The 18,712-nt window shown below is 45.8% G+C and overlaps 1 protein-coding gene across 1 annotated transcript in view; it reads right to left on the bottom strand.

The window, feature by feature from the left end:
* The window catches only part of cacna2d2a (calcium channel, voltage-dependent, alpha 2/delta subunit 2a), an 83,978-nt gene that overhangs the window by 13,276 nt on the left and 51,990 nt on the right, over nt 1–18,712 (bottom strand). The window contains exons 9-15 of the mRNA XM_077013686.1: nt 11,552–11,602; nt 9,977–10,076; nt 8,171–8,332; nt 7,134–7,247; nt 6,704–6,782; nt 4,406–4,455; nt 940–1,029 (exon numbers count right to left, since the gene is read on the bottom strand). Coding sequence (XP_076869801.1) covers nt 940–1,029; nt 4,406–4,455; nt 6,704–6,782; nt 7,134–7,247; nt 8,171–8,332; nt 9,977–10,076; nt 11,552–11,602 — 646 coding nt within the window. The remainder of the gene's footprint in view (nt 1–939; nt 1,030–4,405; nt 4,456–6,703; nt 6,783–7,133; nt 7,248–8,170; nt 8,333–9,976; nt 10,077–11,551; nt 11,603–18,712) is intronic.

Genomic DNA, 18,712 nt, shown 5'->3' with positions numbered 1-18,712 from the left:
GCTTGAAAAAAGCGCTGAAAAAAAAACGAGACGAAATCGACCTTGCACGAATGGATCTTGTCGGCGAGCACCTGTTACAGGGGCACAGCCGGGAAGACAGCGCACAAAGCACACGACTGCAAAGGATACACTAAGCAAAAAATAAAGGCTCTGGCCCAGTAAACGAAGACACGGTAGAGAGGTGGAAACAGAAATTACCCCATTATCATTGAGATAAGACAACAAAAGATCCCCCACAATTCCATCTCACTGTGGCCCTATCACTTGCAAATATGCCGAGTCCCATTTTAATAAGAACACTGTCAGATATTTGAGTATCTTAGTCTAAATAAGCAAACAAAACTGTTGACGTGCCTATGGAGTTAGTGACGTGTGCAGCAGACAGTCATGTACCCCCCACACCCCCCCCCCCCCCCCCCCCCCCCAAGTGCAAAGACTCCTATAGGACTCTAATTCCACTAAGGTCATTAAAGTCTTTATAGTCACAGGCGGTCCAGTATAGGTACCTACCTGGGTCGTGCAAGAGTTGAACTGAGCAAATAATCTCTAATTCAGCCTATATCAAATTCTCCTATTTCCCCTGAATTTACTTTGAGACCCTGCAATCCCCTGATAAGCAGTTTTTATTTGGCCACTCTGTTTCTGTGGCAACCAGCTCACTGCCTGATATGTTTTCTATATCACGTTATTACTCTAAGTTGCAGGATAAAGGCAAAAAAATTAAAATGGCAGGGGAATATCTGTGGAAAACCTGTTGAATACTTGTGGACAAGCAAGATTACTGGACCACAGCATTTTTAACAAAGGCAGATGATTGGACTGCCCAGGATCATGAGTAAAACTGACTGACTCAGTGCTCTGTTTTTAAATCTACGCTTTAGTTCAGTCTGTTTGATGGAGTAACACTGTGGAGATGAAGATATCTGTAATCCCCCTCACCAGAGCGTCCTGGTAGACGTTGGTCCACTGTACTTGTTTGGCCCGGCTGCCTGCCAAGGCCATGGGTCTGCCCAGAACATCTAGATATTCCTGATAAAAAAATGGGCATGAATTAGAATAGGTCATAAAATCTCTATCTCTCTCTCTCTCTCTCTCTCTCACACACACACACACACACACACACACACACACACACACACACACACACACACACACACACACACACACACACACACACACACAAATCCAGAGGTTAAAGATGATTACCACAAAACTAGGCACCTCTTTAATTCAAAAGCTCCTTTTCTTCATATGACACCACAAGTGCATAAACCCAGCAAGTGTATTCCACCTTAAAACAGCACTAGTTAAATATATAGTATAGTATACACTACACTTAGTGCCTCACCTTTTCCTCTCCCACAATCCCACAATCCTGGTGACCCATTATATAAAACACTGCTCAGACTGCCTGCGCTGGGGTAGCAAAGCCAGCCACATAACACAGAGGCACTCACAACTGTAGCAAATCATCATAAAACATCCATTAAAGCATATAACAGCAGTCAGAGCCTATGAGGAAGAGAAGGAGGGAGAGAGGGAGGGGTGTGTAGAGGTCTGAGAGAAAACGGGTCTTGTTGGGTTGTCAGAAGCATTTATGAGGAGCAGTGGAAGCCAAAGCCAGTGTTACGCTATAAGCTGATCACAAATGTTTTTTCTCCATATCTTCTAAATTCCTAACCTCAAAGGTGAGTATATATAAAGGTGTATATATATAAAGTATACAGTATATTTATATAGAAACGCTGATGTACTCTCGACGGTTCTCCCGCCCAACAGCGGGTCAGATTAGCGTCTCGCGCAGATAGAAAGCCTCGCGCAGGGAATGCGCGTGCGCGTGCTTTTTCAAGAAAAGGCCCCGGTCCGCTCTTATTTTCTCATTCATCGTTGGATCAGAGGTGCTGACAAGCGTAACTTATTCTATTAATAGCTCGCTAAAAACTCCGTTTTAACGCGCCACGGGGAGATATTTCACCAGAGGCGACGATAGGCGGCCTTTCTGACGGGGAAGACAGCGGGGAAAACTCCACGTCCCCTCAGGGGAGAAGCTGTGATGGCGACACTTATCGCCTCAGGTCTTTTTCACAAGAATACGAGTGACCGGTTGTATTATTTACATTTATATTGTGAGTTTGATAGACTGGGCTATCAGTTACACTACACAGTAGGCCTAACTGTAGTTGTAGGCATATTCTATATTAGACTTCAGCTAAATTGTCTACATTTAAGCCACCCACACGAGCATCAGTGACAACTTTTAAATGTCACTATATGAAATACAGGGTGTTTAAATGCATGCTAAAGCATTATGGTTCCTATTACAGACAATTACGTACTATGATAATTGTCCAAGGGTTGAATGGGCTGTAGGCTATATATTAAAATAAATAAATTAATTAATAGACAAATAAAGCACAAATACAGAAGCAGCCTAGAGACAGCCCTAAGCCACATGTTCAACATAATTTGAGCACTATTCTGATAGGTAATACTCTGTGCATAGGTAATGTGAGAAACAAAGTTTTCTGTGGTGGCTGTTTTAATGAAGCACAGACTCTAAAATGTCTGTGAAGCTACAGGGCCCGCAGTGGAAATAATGTGCAAAAAAGCAAAAAGAACAGCAGAGTGTCTTTTCCGCCTGCGGTGGAGTAAATCCATGTGTTTTGAAATAAAGGAATCGATATAGGACTCGCACATGGCCTACACCCATGCCTCGCCACAGGCTGGTGCAGCAGTCTGTCACTTATCAGTGAAAATGAAGTAGCCTGCCATGAATAATATACTCACAAGCACGTTGGGGAAATACATTAGAGATGGGAGGAACAGTGGGGAGAGACATGAAGAGTAGGGATGGAGAAGGGAGGAGAGATGAAGGGGAGAGGAAAACAAGGAATGAGAATATGTGGGCTGCATGTTATAGACAAAATTGCTTTATCATGATTACAATTGTTCTACACAGTCCCGGTGCCCTGAAATATACCAAGACATGCTAGGGAATCATTGATGTGACATAGGTCAAGATTGGATTGCATTATTTTGCCCAAAATGATTTACGTTTGTTGGATCGTGCGGATACTAGAAAACAATAATCTGGAACTGCTGAGATTAGCCAGGACGCTCATGGCAGTCAAAAAAATAAATAAATAAATAAAAATTTGTGATTATGCAGAGGCCTCATTTGCATATTACGGCTTTCTGCAATATCAGTATTGCAATGGCCTATATTGTGATAATGAGTAAAACACTTTATATTGTCCAACCCTTGAAGTTTTTCTTAATACCTCTTCTGTCCAAGTTTTCCAAAGGCAGGTAGGTAAAAGTTTCATTGGCCCTGGCTGGGTGTTTTTCCTATTTTTGTTGTTTTGTTTTTGGCACATGATGACTGTAGGCCACAGCGGTGACAGAGAGTTGGAGAGGAGCAGGCAGCAGTGAGGTGCACAGGTGGGGTGTGCTCACGCTCCTGAGGATGCCAGTGCACGCATGCACCTGCCTTAGAAGATTAGAATAAGTGGCAGGTCTCTGTAACAAAATTACACTCACTCTAATGAAACAGCTGACAGTATATTTGTAATACTGATCTCTCTGCCCTGGGGGAGGGGCCCTTTCTTGAGGGGGGGGGGGGGGGGGGGATAGTATGAGGATGTGAAGCAACAAGGTTTGATAGTCAGTGTTTGATAACTATATAGAGAAAGAAACTAGGAGGGTAAGTAAACTAGGAGGGGCAAGTAAAGGTACACTGGGGTAATTGGGTGCAGTTTATGAGCTAATATTACCCCTCTGGGAAATGTGTGCCATATTTTTGTCAATTGTGAATTTACACCCCAATCGAAAATTGTCCTCCACATTTACCCATCTGTGCAGTTAGAACACACACACTAGTGATTACTAGGGGGCTGTGTATCACACGTGCCCAGAGTGGTGGGCAGCCCTAGCCCGGCGCCCGGGGAGCAGTTGGGGTTAGGTGCCTTGCTCAAGGGCACCTCAGTCATAGCCTCAGGTCTGGGAATTGAACCCACGACCCTATATATATATATATATATATATATATATATATATATATATATATATATATATACACACACACACACACACACACACACACTGGTGTACGAGTAATGGAGAGGACAGCTGCATTAGGAGAAAGTGACCCACTGATCTTGCTGAGATCTGATGGAGACTAAAAGAATTCATCTGTCTATAGTGAACTTCCCTAATATGGAGTACGGGTATACTCAAATAAAATTATCAGAAATATCTTAACAGCACATAAAAACCTGGATAATGGACTTTGTCCCCTGTGAGTTCTACTGACAAAGCAATAGACATGTACAAGGATACACACACACACACACACACACACACACACACACACACACATTCCCACATATACACAAAGCACACCAACCTGTGTGTTGATTCTGATTGCTCCAATAGATGGGATCTCAAAGTAGTATCCTGTTGGGTAAAGAGAATACACACACACACACACAGTCACAGTCAGGTTGATTAGAGATTTTCAGTAGCATATCTTTGGGGAAAAAAAGGTTTTTCCATCACACAGTAGTAGCTTTAAGAGTGAGAGGATGTAAACCCATGCATGAATGCCTGGCCTTTAGAGCTCTAGATATCTGTGGCTTCCTGCCTCTGGCGGAAGGTTACTCTTACATCCTCAGCACTGGCACTGATTAACAGTCTGTACATGACGGAGTGTGTGTGTGTGTGTGTGTGTGTGTGTGTGTGTGTCATTGGCCATACTGAAGCCTAACTGTTGGCTGATTAAAGGGAGAGTGGAAGCGCTGGCTGGGGCAATAAGCCCACTAAGTTATTAAAGGGAAGGGTGTTTATACAATGAGCTGCAAAATGGAGGCACTCTCCACAGAATGTTAAAAGCCGAAGAGTGTCTGTCACTTCTAACCTACGAGGCTCTCGTTCTTTCTCTGACCTACATATACAGAATTTTTTTACAGTTTTGCACAGAATCTCAGTCTAGGTCTAAGGATGTGCATAACCGTCAAATCAATTTCATGACTGTGATGGTATGAGTTATTAGTGGTAATATTAACAGAAATTGAACAGTGTATTATAAGCAAAGAGGAAATGGCCAGGAAGTTTTTTTTTTCTTTGCCTAAACATGGACTGTAATGATTTTGATTTTTTGGGGGGGTAAACACAAAAATCATAGACACAAGAAACATAGGCACAAGAAAGCCAGAGAGGGCTAGCCTCCCTGGGCAGGAAGCCTCCCTGGGCAGGAAGCCTCCCTGGCTAGGAAGCCTCCCTGGGTAGGAAGCCTCCCTGGGTAGGAAGCCTCCCTGGGCAGGAAGCCTCCCTGGGCAGGAAGCCTCCCTGGGTAGGAAGCCTCCCTGGGTAGGAAGCCTCCCTGGGCAGGAAGCCTCCCTCCAGACAAGCCCTACAAAAGGCAGCTGTAGAACGGCTCACCTTCACGGGAGCTGGACATGCGTTTAGACGAGGGATCTGGAGCCAGCTCTGAGGAACACCTTTGCCTGAATCAGAACGCGTCGAGTCCAAGGCAGCTTGCACTTAGCCGCGGCAGTGTGTGTGTGTAGCGCTCTCGCTGGGGGCCAGCCGGTGATAACACAGCCCGAACTGTGTCAAACACACACGCGTCTCCTTATTGCCTGTGGCCTGATACTCCTGACTTGCTTGTGTTTACACAGCAATGAATACAGGGCTGCCTGTGTGCTCTACAAAGCAGATGGATATAAGGAATCCATGCCAGCAGTTCTCTCAACTTGTCAACGACTATTTATGCGTGTGAGAGATACGTTTATATGTGTTTTTAGGGTTGGGGGAGGGGATCACTCAGTCTTTTAGGGTGAGTGTATGTTTTTAAATAGGGTATGGCATTTTGTGTGTCCTTTGTGCCAAAGAAAAACAGTGGAGGCCTGTTGCCTTTGTGAGTGTGTCGAAGATGTTCCTCTGTTGGCTTGTGATACCAGCATATACACGACGGCAAAAGAAGAGACGAAGCCCATGGAGAGAGGTGGAGGAAACCCTGTAGCCTGGCCTGCTTGTTTCCCCTCCACCCAAACTACACCATTAGAGTGGCAGACAAGGCTACTCAAAGGGCTGAAACTGGAGCCGTTCTGCCTTGAGGCGGTGGGGAAGTCACGGTTATCACCGGAAAGGCAGTTCCTCCTCGGCTAATTAATTGGAACCTTGGAGGGGAGGGGGAGGGGCTTGGAGAGAGGGGGGGGGGGGGTTACCTCTGAAGCACTGTTCACAATTAACTAATCAGAGCTGGGAGAGTAACAATTATTCCGAGAGTGCCAAAAAAGAGAAAGAATAAGATAGAGAGAAAGAAACAGAAACAATGACAGGGAGGGAAAAGTAAGGAATGAAGAAGACGTGCAACATCCCGTGCTGTTTGGTTGGAACGAACAGCATGTGCTGGAGTTATATGGTGTCCATGGTTGTAATAATAATGTAGATATATTATACCCTAAGCTCGTTTCAACTCAGCAAAATGGCATATTTTAATTAAGCAAGACTTTAGGGGTGCATATTTAAACCATAGCAGTGCTCCTGGGGGATTAAACATGAGTAGCGTAACACATTAAATGTGTAAGTGAACTTAATAACCGGCGCCATGCTGCATTCATTGCAGGGATGTTGTAGGTGGGAAGGTAATGCTGCTCTGGTTCGGTTTGGTTTGGCCGGAAAAGCAGGCACCCTTGCGAACCTTTGTTGGCGCACGCGATCCACTGCAGCGGAGCGACGTCGTAGTTGTGCTGGCCCACGGAGAAGGTGAAGACCCGGACCTGTGGGGGCAGGAGGGACGCGTGGTTAGGCTGCTTGTGAGCTCCGGCCAGGTTACAGCCGTGCCTGTGTGTCTCAAGTGCTGCGTTCCACCTTAAGGAGTCAGGAACTCGGGTTCTTAGCTCGTAAGACCCCCTGTGTGTTTTCCTTACTCTGTCACACCTGATTGTACTTATTGGGTAATTATCAAGCCCCTCATTAGCAGAGTCAAGTGTGTTAGAGTCTCTTCGGGTATTAGACTGAGAAGTAACGGTAAAGAGTAGGCCACTTCTGCCTAGAAGTTACATCTTAGAGTTATTTTGGAGAGGCAGGATTTAGTGCCGGGGAGTGTTGATTGGCAGTGCTGTGCTCACGGTTTTATTGGGCCAGTTGTACTTCTCGAAGACTTCTTCAGCTCGGTCCTCTCCTCCATCTGTGAACATCATTATCATCTTATTGCAGTTTGCCCTTGGAGAATTAGTAGTGTCCTGTAGGGAAAGGGACCGATGGGGGGGGTGGGGGGGGGGGGTGTGGAAGAAATGATAAAGACTCCAGCCACAGACACCTATGACATATATACATACGTATAAGACCTCAGCTCCGTGTATGAGTGCATTTGCATTCAACTTTGCCTTTCCTGTTTAATGGCAGTACAGTAAGTGGGTCTTTCTTCTTCAGCCGAAGGGTGGGAGAGAGCACATGTCATTGCATCTGTTTTTCTAATCATATGTATGCTTTCATGCCCTACTGCTGCCTGTTGTCCTGTCTCTGAAGAGCTACTCAGACGTCCCCCTTTAGCCCCCCCAAAGTCACAGCTGTCATTGACATTCGCCCAGTGCCACATCAGTCTGACAAGATTCTAATAAAGATAAATAATACTGCTGCAATCATGCATTTCAGCTCCACTCCTCACCACCAATCAGGACCGTCCGCCGCAGCGGGCAGTGATTAAAATGCCTTGGTGGTTGTAGCTCTGCCAGTGATTAGAATGGCTGGTGAGGTGGGCGGGTGGCAAGGCACACAGAAAGAGAGGGTGGAAGCTTGGCTCCCAGTCTGTCTAGCACAGAGAGAATACGAATTCATCTGCGTGTCTGCGGACCATCTCCTCCCTGCCTCTCTCATCAATCATACCATCAGGGTCTATTAGAGCGCCAGACTCCCAAAACACACAAACACACACACACACAGATGGGGATACACACACAGACACACTCGCAAATCCACACATGCACATACACTCGTAGACTAAGATATGTAGACATGCACAAATGATACAAGATCCTGCACTACACTGTACTGTCAAAGGTCAACGGTGATCAAAAATTAAACGGATTTGCAATTGTGCAGTGTGTCCTAATCATTTTGTTAGCTACAACGATTACAATGAAATCTAAGCCAAGAGGATTCTCACGTTCATCAGCTGCTCAAAGGCATACTGGAGGCCGGATCTGTAGACCGTCGTGCCCTTGGCATGAATGTGCATCACCCTGTCTTTGAAGATCTTTTTGTTTCTCAAGTTGGCCTGGACCAGCGTCCGAAAGCACGAGACAACCACGTCTGCCTTTTCATTGAACTGAGCCATGTGGAGAGAGAAACACAGAGGGAGAGGAATCTATTAAGAGCCATTTAAAATACTTTCGAAACAGAGACATTTAAACATTTCATTCTCCTCATCCATTACGTGTAAGAGCATCATAATCTGTTTTTAATTCATGCAGTTTTGACTCATTTACATCAGAATTAATTTATTTTGGCAATTATAATTCATATGCTAAAGCTATCAAGAAACAAAGCCCATTTAAAAAACATTTAGTCAAAGATTGGTAATAGAAGACCAGATAAGCTTGTTTGTAGTAAATGTAATCTAACTAATCTTTCTCTAAATAAACATTAAAAACTGGACTTTAATATATTAAGATTGGAGGATGGGGAATGTGTGTGTGTGTGTGTGTGTGTGTGTGTGTGTGTGTGTGTGTGTGTGTGTGTGTGTGTGTGTGTGTGTACAAGCATGTGTGCAAGTGCATTAGACTGCTGTCAGTTTTCATTGGCTCACCCCTGCAGTAACACCTGCTACATCAGGTGGAGCACTGCCCAACTGGCCCTCAGTCCATACAACCACCACTGTGTGTGTGTGTGTGTGTGTGTGTGTGTATGCAACTGCACACCTCTCAGTAGTAACATGTATTCATTATTATGGTCTGTAGAAAGGTGTGCAAAATAAAAACCCACAATATAAATAAAATGGAAAAAAGAGGTGTCATCACGCGAGTGTGCGTTTGCTACTCCCGCGTGTTCTTGTGTGCGTTCGTGATTATTTCTGCGCTCCGGAGCTGGTAATGTCAGCCTCTTAATAGTGTTTTTTTCTTGAAGGTCAAGTTTCAAATGGGCTGACATTTTAGGGTTAGGATGAATGAAAGGTGGTTCAAATATGAAAGTTTTAGAGTGCTGACATTTGTTTGCGTGTAAGATTACTATTACAGAGAAAATAAGGTGCACGGGCCTGCATGCACGTGTGCCTTTGTGAGCGCACGTGTGCCTTCGTGAGCGCACGCACGCCTTCGTGAGTGCACGCACACGCTGTAATGGGACCTAAGTCTGCTTTGATTCGTAAGGGCTGCGAACAGGCTGAGGTAGAGGTTACATTACTGCTGCTCATTTTGTACCGTCAGAGCTGGGATTTAGACGTATTCTCACTAAGCAGCATGGATTAGCCCGGATTATAGATGCGGGCTGCCAAAACACAGCTGTTTTACTGAGTGTGTGTGAGTGAGTGGAGGGGGTGGGTCTCAGTGTGCTCTGTGCCCACTTTGCAGGACACAATGTTGTCAAGATTAAAATTTTTTGTAGGATTATATGTTTATGGCAGTGGAACTGTCTGTATCCAAGGCAAATTTCTTTATGGGACAATAAAGTCTATCTACTCTAATCTATCTAATAGATTTCCTAACTCATGGGTTTCAGAAAAGATCTATTTAAAACACACAGCTCACATGCACAGCAGGAACATGCCATACATTCCTGGAATAAACTCTCATTTCACTTACAGCCAAGTATAAAAAGGGGCAGTAAAACTGACTTACGAAATTGAATGAAATACTATGACAGAATAAGACTATGAAAACCAACTATGAAAACCATCAACTGAAGCCCTGTTGATGTGTGCGTGTGTTTGTGTGTGTGTGTTTGTGTGCGTGTGTGTGTGTGTGTATGTACTTACCTGGACTACATTTATATAGTCATCATCAGACAGTGTGTCTAGCATCTCATTAACAGACGTTTTCATTAACTTCAAAGTCAGTCCACTTACGCTGCCGCTCCTACAGATGCATACAAATGTGCACATTTGAAACTCAAAGGTATAATGTTTGGAAACAATTGCCAACGTATAGTAATTATAATAATTAGCACTATATAAATCAGCATGCTATAAAAATAATCATTATTACAATGCACGTTTTTCAGTTTTCCACACACCATTTGCCTTATAACTGCAGCCAGTGGAAACATATGGAGCAAAAAGCTGTTGCTAAGCAGCACCTGTTGCTAAGCATCCTACATCGCTGTTTCACAGCAATGGCCATCAGTGTGAATTCCAGGATGCCGGTCAATAAATGACATCATAGCCGTGAGACGTGGAAGTTGTAGGGGTGGATGTGTGTCAGTTGTGGGGTCGATCTCCGCATTTAGCTAATTTGTACATATGTAATTACATTTTAATTAAACATAAATCATTTAAATTAAAGTGCAGACTACACACACACATGTCTTCAGAGAGAGAAAGTGAAAGAGATTAAAATATAATGAAGCTGCAGGGTTAATGAAGGACCTCTGTATGAAACGTCAGCAAAACTGTTATATTGTTGCAAACATTAGCATAGAAGAATGCATTTTGATGGATTAACAACATAGTAGGACATGTTCTAATAAGTTCTTTTATATCAGTTTAGATTGTAAGGAACTTCTAAGTAAAATGAGTTGTGCGTTTATATTTCTGCTGCTGTCAGTGAGTAAAGGCAACACGCGTCTGTTTTGCAGTATTAAGGGAATCACTGCAGCCCCGCCCCCCGCCCTCCTGCGCCACCCTGCTGGAGACCCAGGAAACATCCGCTTGGCAAACTAGACTAACAACGTCCTTGGGCCTCTGATAATAATGGCATGTGTTAACAAAATGTAGTCATGGTAATCTATGTGTCAAGCAAACATTACCTCACATATGACCTGATTTAATATATTTAGAAGCAGAATTTATTCAAAATAGTTTTGTTTCGATATTAAAATTCAGTACAGATACATCAATGGCACTTTTTCAAGCCAGTAAATTCCCTTCTTCACCAGTTGGAAACCAATCAGTCAGGTTATTCTAGAGGTTATTTCAATGTATATTATTATTCACTATCATGGATGTTAGATAACATCTGTCATGATCCAGAACACTTCAAAGTCCATTCTGTATCTGTCCATTCTGTATCTGCTGAAAATATATCAGCAATTCAAACAACAATTCCCAAAGCTAATGCCATTTTTCATAACATATAACCTCCACATCAAGAATAAATAACTTTGTGATGTACAAAATGTGCATTGCTTTCTTGTTAACATGTTGCTGTAACTGAAACGCTGGTCTGGTGACTTTTTTTAGCCAACAGGTGGCACTAGAGTACAACATTGCTTGTTTCGTATTTGACTTTTTGAAGTGAGTGGTGTTGGGGCGTGTGTGTAAATGTGAGTTATAAAGGATGGAGAGAATGTGTGTGTGTGTGTGTGTGTGTGTGTCTGTTGGGTCAGTACTTACACATCCACTATGATGACCATATCTTTAGGAGAAGAGGCACCCTGAATATACCTGTTCAACAGAGAAGTTAAAACCAGTCAGTTACATACATTGCTGACGCATGTATTGCTCGTTACTTCCAGGCCCGTCGCACATTTCACACGTACAGCGGCGCCACTGAACTGAGGACGGAACCACAGAAGTTGGAGAGAAACACCAGCTCTAAATGAAGGGAGAAGCTCCGCACTGTGGAGTGAAGGGATTTTACTCTTAAGGTAATTCACTGCTACCTTCTGGTAGCTTATAGACAAACCACTTCTTCAAATGTAACATTTGACCGAGCGGGAACCAGGGAAATAAATGTTTCATAATAGATGACAGCTGTGTTTCTTTACACAGGCAGAAGACGGTTTCTCTCTTTTTAGCAAGTCCATTCCAGACATAACTATCACCAACATATCACCAAACTCCACTTTTTCCACATCTCTTAACGAAGTAGCGACCGGTTTCAGCCTCGCGCCAAGCCGGTGGAGACAGACGGAGGTGTGCGGCACCGGTGGGGTAAAGGGTGCTGAGCGGGCCGGGCAGGTCTGTCCACAGCTGATAGAGTGTGACATATAGACTTGAACGAAAGGGGGAAAATGAGTGAAAAGACACAGGGAGGTTTTTCCACGCGCAATTAAAAACGCATTACGCTGGGCATGGTTGGCCAGGAGCTGAATGTGGAGTGTTTGTGGGGGGGGGGGGTCTGCATTCCGAGCGAGCTGGCCCCCGTACAGACAGGTAGTTAGCGGCGTGCGCTTGCAGGGCCAGACCGATCGTCTGGGATCTCTTCTTCGGTTCTAATGAGACTGCTGATGCGAGCTGGGGAACGAGCCGGCGGGGACGGCGCTCTGGAGCGCGGCCGAGCTTGAGAGGAAACTTGACCCCCTAGTTCCCAGGGTGATACAGCCCACAACACCACTTGAACTCCCAAGGCTTGAAATCCCAAGGCTTGAAATCCCAAGGCTTTGAAGCAGGATGGCAGTAGAGAGCGTGAGGGGACTGAGCTCCAGTGGTGTGGGACCCTCACGTCCGAACACACTTGGGGTGTAGCAGAAAGGAGGAATTCAATTATTTCCGATAACAGTCACTGCCACATCAAAGTTAGGCCAGACACTCATTCCTCATGATCTGCGCTGACATTCAGAAATCGTTCTGTAGCCACAACGCTTTTATCAATTTAATTACTAGGTTTTTTTTTTTTTTTTTTTTTTTTTTTTTTTTGAGCGAGCACCAATGTGTGTGATTGAGAGGCGATGGCTTCTAGGCCGATCTTGACAGCTGCAAGGTGTGTGTGTCCATGTGTGTGTGCGCGCGCAAACGTATGTGTGCTGTACCTCTAAAATGAGCTAGAGACAGGAGACTGTTGTTTCCTGCATGCGTTTTTCACAGCACTAACTCTTCTAAAGATCTATTGCAACATTGATACATTTGTCAGTACTTACCTGAAGTTAAAAGAATTCACTGACATCATTATAGTATAATAATACTTTTCCAAATGACTTTTCCAAACTTCATTAATTTTGCTGATAATCCTGAGAAGCATGATTATACCGATCTCCTCATAGGCACTATTTCCTTACCAAGCCCCTGTTGTCCTTTCAGAATGGTTCCAAAGCAATTATACTATAATGGTTTTTTCCACATGCAAAATATTAAAACATAACAGTACAAAGGGTAAGTTCCCTCTTTTTAAGATGCTATTTTCCTGTTTTTGATAGGTTAGATCAAAACCGCCATCTATATCTCCATTCATTTAGCTGAGCTTTAAGCACTTCTGATATTACTTTCAACCTTCATAATGAATCAAAAACACAGAATTAACTAATTGGAGTCTGAACACACAGAAAAAAAATCTTCTTTCTCAAACCAACGAGGCCATCTGAAGGCTGATGGAGCTCTGAGATGGAGCGTGGTCTGAGATGGAGCTGGTTCCGTGGCACTTGCGCTTGGCCGGGCAGAAAATGCGATGCCCAGCTAAGCCACGGAGTCCCCAGCTGCAGCGAGGACCCCCTGCGTCCCGGGAGGAAGGTCCCTCTCTCCTGTGACGCCATGCGAGGCAATCGTGCTTCGGCGTGCGCTCGCCCAGTGGGGAGGCGCTTTTGCCTTTCTTTTCTCCCTTGATATTGGGCCAGCACAGGAGAAGATGATGGACAGATGAGGGAAAGTCTCTGTCCTTGGCCCTGTAGCACCGAGGCTGGGATGTACTGTACGGTCTCAAGGCCTCCCTCGGGTGGGCATCAGCTCCGACGGCAGGTTGTGTGCCGAATCTGTTTTACCGCCGCTCGGTTGTTTTTCGGTTTCACCTTTACTGCGCTGCTTTTAGAACATCGCTAGTTTTGCCTGTATCTGCCGTCTTTAACCGATCGTGTTGCCGGACGCTGTACAGACTATTAATCCCGCCGGTGATAGGTGACCTTTGCCGCAAGGTTCTCCTTTTATATTCTCCATTAAATAATTTTTAACAGCCCCAGATTTTCTCTGTAATCGTGAAGTCAACCATTTCGGAACAGCTCAGCCCTGGCGGATGATTGGAGGTCCACTACACCTGCAGCCTATCTGCAGTGCCCCCCCCCAACACCCGTCTCTGATTCAGCAGTCCACTGCAGAAGTCAGCTTCACAACTCCTTCTTTCCGGCCATTTTGTCTTTGGGTGCCCGTGAGAACGGCAAAGACGTCGCTCTAAGGCTGCGTAGCTCAGAGTGAGGCTGCCAAGCTAGCCGCCCTCCCCAGCTGAGCCGAACGGGCAGCTGGATCTCCAAACCCACCCCCACACACCCCCTCTCCCCCCCCGTCCTAGACCCCGGCACCGTGCGCGTACGGCAGCCCGCCGCATCCAGATGTGCCGTTTCTGCATGGATTCCACCCCATAATTACCCCTCCACCACGGCTCAGTGCCGCCATCGCTTCCCACTCATTACCCAGACTCCCCAGTGCCCAGGCCAGGTGACGTGCAGATGGGCCCGGCTGGTGTCACCGTGATCCCGCTCCCCCCGACACGGCCACCCACCAACCCCATCGCATCCTTGCAACCTTCAGCGCTCACCGGCAGACGCGTCCGTACGCCCCGAGTGACGGAGCACGCGTGGGACGGCCCGGCCCCCGCGTCTGCGCTGCCGTCGTGGCCAACATCTGCCTCCGTTCCGACACGGAAAACACCGGCAGGTCCGGTACGACAAGACACATCCATACAGTATGTAGAACACGTGCTTGAACAGACACGTACTGCCACGCGACCCGGAGTGTACCGAAGCTGTAAACATGGGCCGGTGAACCTACCAGCAATAAATTCTCTCCCGCAGGTACTACGAGACGTCCATTGTCAAGGTGAGGCCTCGTGGAACTAATTCAACACGTGTGGCTTCTCTGTGAGTTCTCAAGCATCACAACCTGTTCAACTTCGAACATTGCATTGAGTACCACTCAACATATTGAACAGCCACACCGAGGAGGTATAGTACTAAAATGCCACTGCGGCTTTGATCAGTCATAAGGGGAGAGGCAATTCTTTCATGCAAAAATGGTAAAACAGTACCTCTATGTAATGATATGCTTATTTATACTTGCTAGATGGCTGGGTGGGAAATCTCAAGCCTAGTCATAGTAGGGGACATTTCTCCCAGATGACAGAAGCATATTTCGAGGATTCACACGTGGCACGAGTTAAAGCGTGTCGGTGCAGGATTGTGGCCTGGGCTGCCTTGATTGGATTGCATTCCCCCAGTCGAGACACTGCAATTCACCGGCCACTTTTATCATGGCACAGCGCTGCTTTAAAAATCAATGCTTTACTTCTGAAAGGACAGGAACACTCAGGGGAGATTGTGTTCCTGCTCTCTGACCTCTCTCTCTCTCTTTGTTTTCTCTCTCTCTCTCTCTCTCTCTCTCTCTCTCCTCCAACCCTCTCTGCCTTCCTATCTCACTCCGTCTGGATCTCAATGTCTTCTTGTCTCTATCTCTCTCTATTTCCCTCCCTCCCCTTTCTGTCTGTTCTTTCAAAGTCTTTCTGCGCTTCTGTCTCTCATTCCCATTTGACAAGGTGCCGGCTAAAATTAGTGCATTGGAGATGAGCCGATTATTGATGCTCATCTGTTGAAATGATATGCTTGGGTGACATACATGCCACGCAGCTGTTGATTTCTGAACGGAAATATTCAGGTGTGACAGGCCGTGGAAGCAGAGGGACAGTGCATAATTGTGTGTGTGTGTGTGTGTGTGTGTGTGAGTGTGAGTGTGTGTGTGTGTGTGAGTGTGAGTGTGAGTGTGTGTGTGTGTGTGTGTGTGTGTGGGAGTGTGTGTGTGTGTGGGAGTGTGTGTGTGTGTGTGTGTGTGTGTGGGAGTGGGAGTGTGTGTGTGTGTGTGTGTGTGTGTGTGTGTGTGGGAGTGTGTGTGTGTGTGTGAGTGGGAGTGTGAGTGGGAGTGTGAGAGATTGTGCAGATGTAAGAGAGAGAGACTGTTGGTAATATGTGCGTTAACTTATGTTTAATATTTAAATTGTGTATGAGTAATATTGTACACGTGCTCTAATGAGTGCATGTGTGAATTCAAATGTGTGTGTTTGGGCACGCACGTATATATGGCATTGCCTGTGTGTGTGTGTGTGCCTGTGTGTATATATATATGTGTGTGTGTGTGTGTGTGTGTGTGTGTGTGTGTGTGTGTGTGTGTGTGTGCGTGCGCTGATGGGCGTATTATTTTACGGACGGCTCGTCCCTGCACTCTTCCACAGTACGGGTCTGGTGAATAAAGATTGAATTAAGATTAAGTTTGTCAGAGTGTGGAGTACTGCAGCCATGGCAAGATGCTGTCTTGCTTTTATTTATCCAACTCTTTTCAACGGGTCTGATGGAGAAATTCTCCTGTGGGTGTTGGGAGATGACCACAGCAGTCTCTGTTTACCTTTAGTGAAACTAAAGAAAATAAACTACATTTCTGGAAAACAATATTTGACACCATGAGACAGACATGTAAGAGTCTGGCCAAAGATACATTAAAATAAATATTCATGTGAAGTAAAAGTTTACATTTTAATTACTACTTAAGTAAAATAAACAAGTATTTAGTAAAATGGCAATGCAAGCTGATTTAATACATTTACTAAGCTTTTCTCATGCGGACATGAGGAGAACTTCCTGTTCACCACCATAACACCCCCCCCCCCCCCCCCCCCATTCCGAACAGTTCTGTCATCAAGTGTCAACTTCGGAACGGAGGCCCTTTTTTTATTTGTCTTATTATTTATTCATTTCTGATCGCCTCCTGGGGCCTTTTGTCTGTTCCGCAGTGTGTGCCCCTCCCCTAGACCAACACTTCTACGTCTGACAGCCCAGGCTGTGGAATGTGCACTGAATTAAAGTGATTTTAAAATGTAATGCGACGAATGTACTTGAATGTAGTGGAGTGAAAATACATTTTGGAACATGGAGTTGTACTCGAGTAAAGGTATTAGGTGCCCTCTTTTGAAGTCTTACAAGTACAGTTTGTTCAAAATGTTACCAAAGCAAAATATAAATCAAGGTCAAAGTAGCACGTTACTACCCACCTCTGGTATCAGAATATGAGGCAAGGTCTCTGCATCCATGTCGTGTTTGATGCCCTAATCTTAAATAAAAAAACTACCTACTATCTTAAATGTCTGCTATCAATATTATGTGTATGAAGCTCATTCCTGCACTGGTCACCTGTGAGGTTTAATGCTATTTTGTTGATTCATTTACTTAAACAAACACAAAAAAAACGTGATTTATGTTTTTTTTATTATTAATTTTTTAATGAATCCACTTACACAGTTTCATGATAGGACACGGCTGACCTCTCTTGGCTGCGGCCATCTCGTCTGCTACTTCACCTCTCAGTGAAGCCGTGGGAGTACTGGACCGGCCAGCCCAGCCCAGCGGCAGTGACATTTCTGGATCCATGGATCTTGGTGGGTTTGAGCAGCTGCCATAATATTTACTGAGGGGGCAGATTGACTTTTCCCAGAAATCAATATCTGCTCGGGGCCACTATACTGGCTTGAACCCGTGCGCTAATGGCATCCCCGCGACACTCGGCTAACAGAAGCACACCTCTGTCTATATTTTCTCCTTCAAATCCCCTCCTTCTTCTGTAAATCTCCAATTCTCCCACCTCTAAATCCTCACCCCCCCCCCCCCCCCCCCCCCCCCATACTACTATTCTCTCCTGCCCTCTTTCCATAAGCAGTGCTGACAGAGGCGGAGCCTTGTTAATAATTAACGTCAGGGCAATTGGAGACAATTAAGAATGTTGACTGTCCCCGTCATTTTCTTGGTCAGTGTTAAGAGTTAAATCAGAAGGGGAACGGTGGAGGGTTATTACCGGTGAACCATTACGCTGCCGTCTGTCGTACTGGTGACGCCATAGACCGTCGGGGTCCGCACTTCCCAAACACGCAGGCGCACGCCACGGGCGTATCGATGCGCACGCTCCTTTAAGAAGAACCTCTGTGTAATTGCCTGTGTCTGCGTAAGCTGATGAGGTCTACGAGCTACATTAGTCAAACACCTTTGAGTGATGCCGCTATTTTAGGATCCGACGGGCTTATCGGCGAACGTTTGAAAAGGCAGAAGCCGACGCTCATTTGGCGATGCGTGTCAGCACGCGCGTCCGGGCTCCCCGGCGCTCTCGCTCGCCGTAGTCGGCCGACAACGCTCCGTCACCTGAGACGTGGCAATGGTGGAGTTACACGGAGAGGAGAACACGCAGAGGCAGCACGCTGGCCCATAATCACCCAAACTTGACCTGACACATCTTGACTCTCCCCCCCCGCCACGGCCCTGCCACTCAGCGCAGCTGGGCACGGGTTGCTAGGCAACAGTATTAAAGGGGCTCTTGAAGGCGAGGTGGGGGGGGGGGGGGGGGGGGGTGTGTCTAGGAACGGTGGGCAGAGAATGGACCAAAGAAATAATGCAAATTGAGACTGGAGCATGCCACTTGCTGTCACGTACACGCGTGTACACGGCACGCACACGCAGCCCGTGGCCCCACGCGCTCTGGAAGATTACAGGGAAGCTAGACGGCGCAAGCTGTAGCTTATTCATCCCCGCATCCCCCCAGCTCTGTCAGCTCTGACGTTTACGCTCACACTGAAAGCTCCCATATAGCAAACTGAGCCAACAC

This window comes from Brachyhypopomus gauderio, chromosome 8 (assembly GCF_052324685.1).
Source record: "Brachyhypopomus gauderio isolate BG-103 chromosome 8, BGAUD_0.2, whole genome shotgun sequence".
Taxonomy (NCBI): Eukaryota; Metazoa; Chordata; class Actinopteri; order Gymnotiformes; family Hypopomidae; genus Brachyhypopomus; species Brachyhypopomus gauderio.
This window is presented reverse-complemented; position numbering and strand designations above follow the sequence as displayed.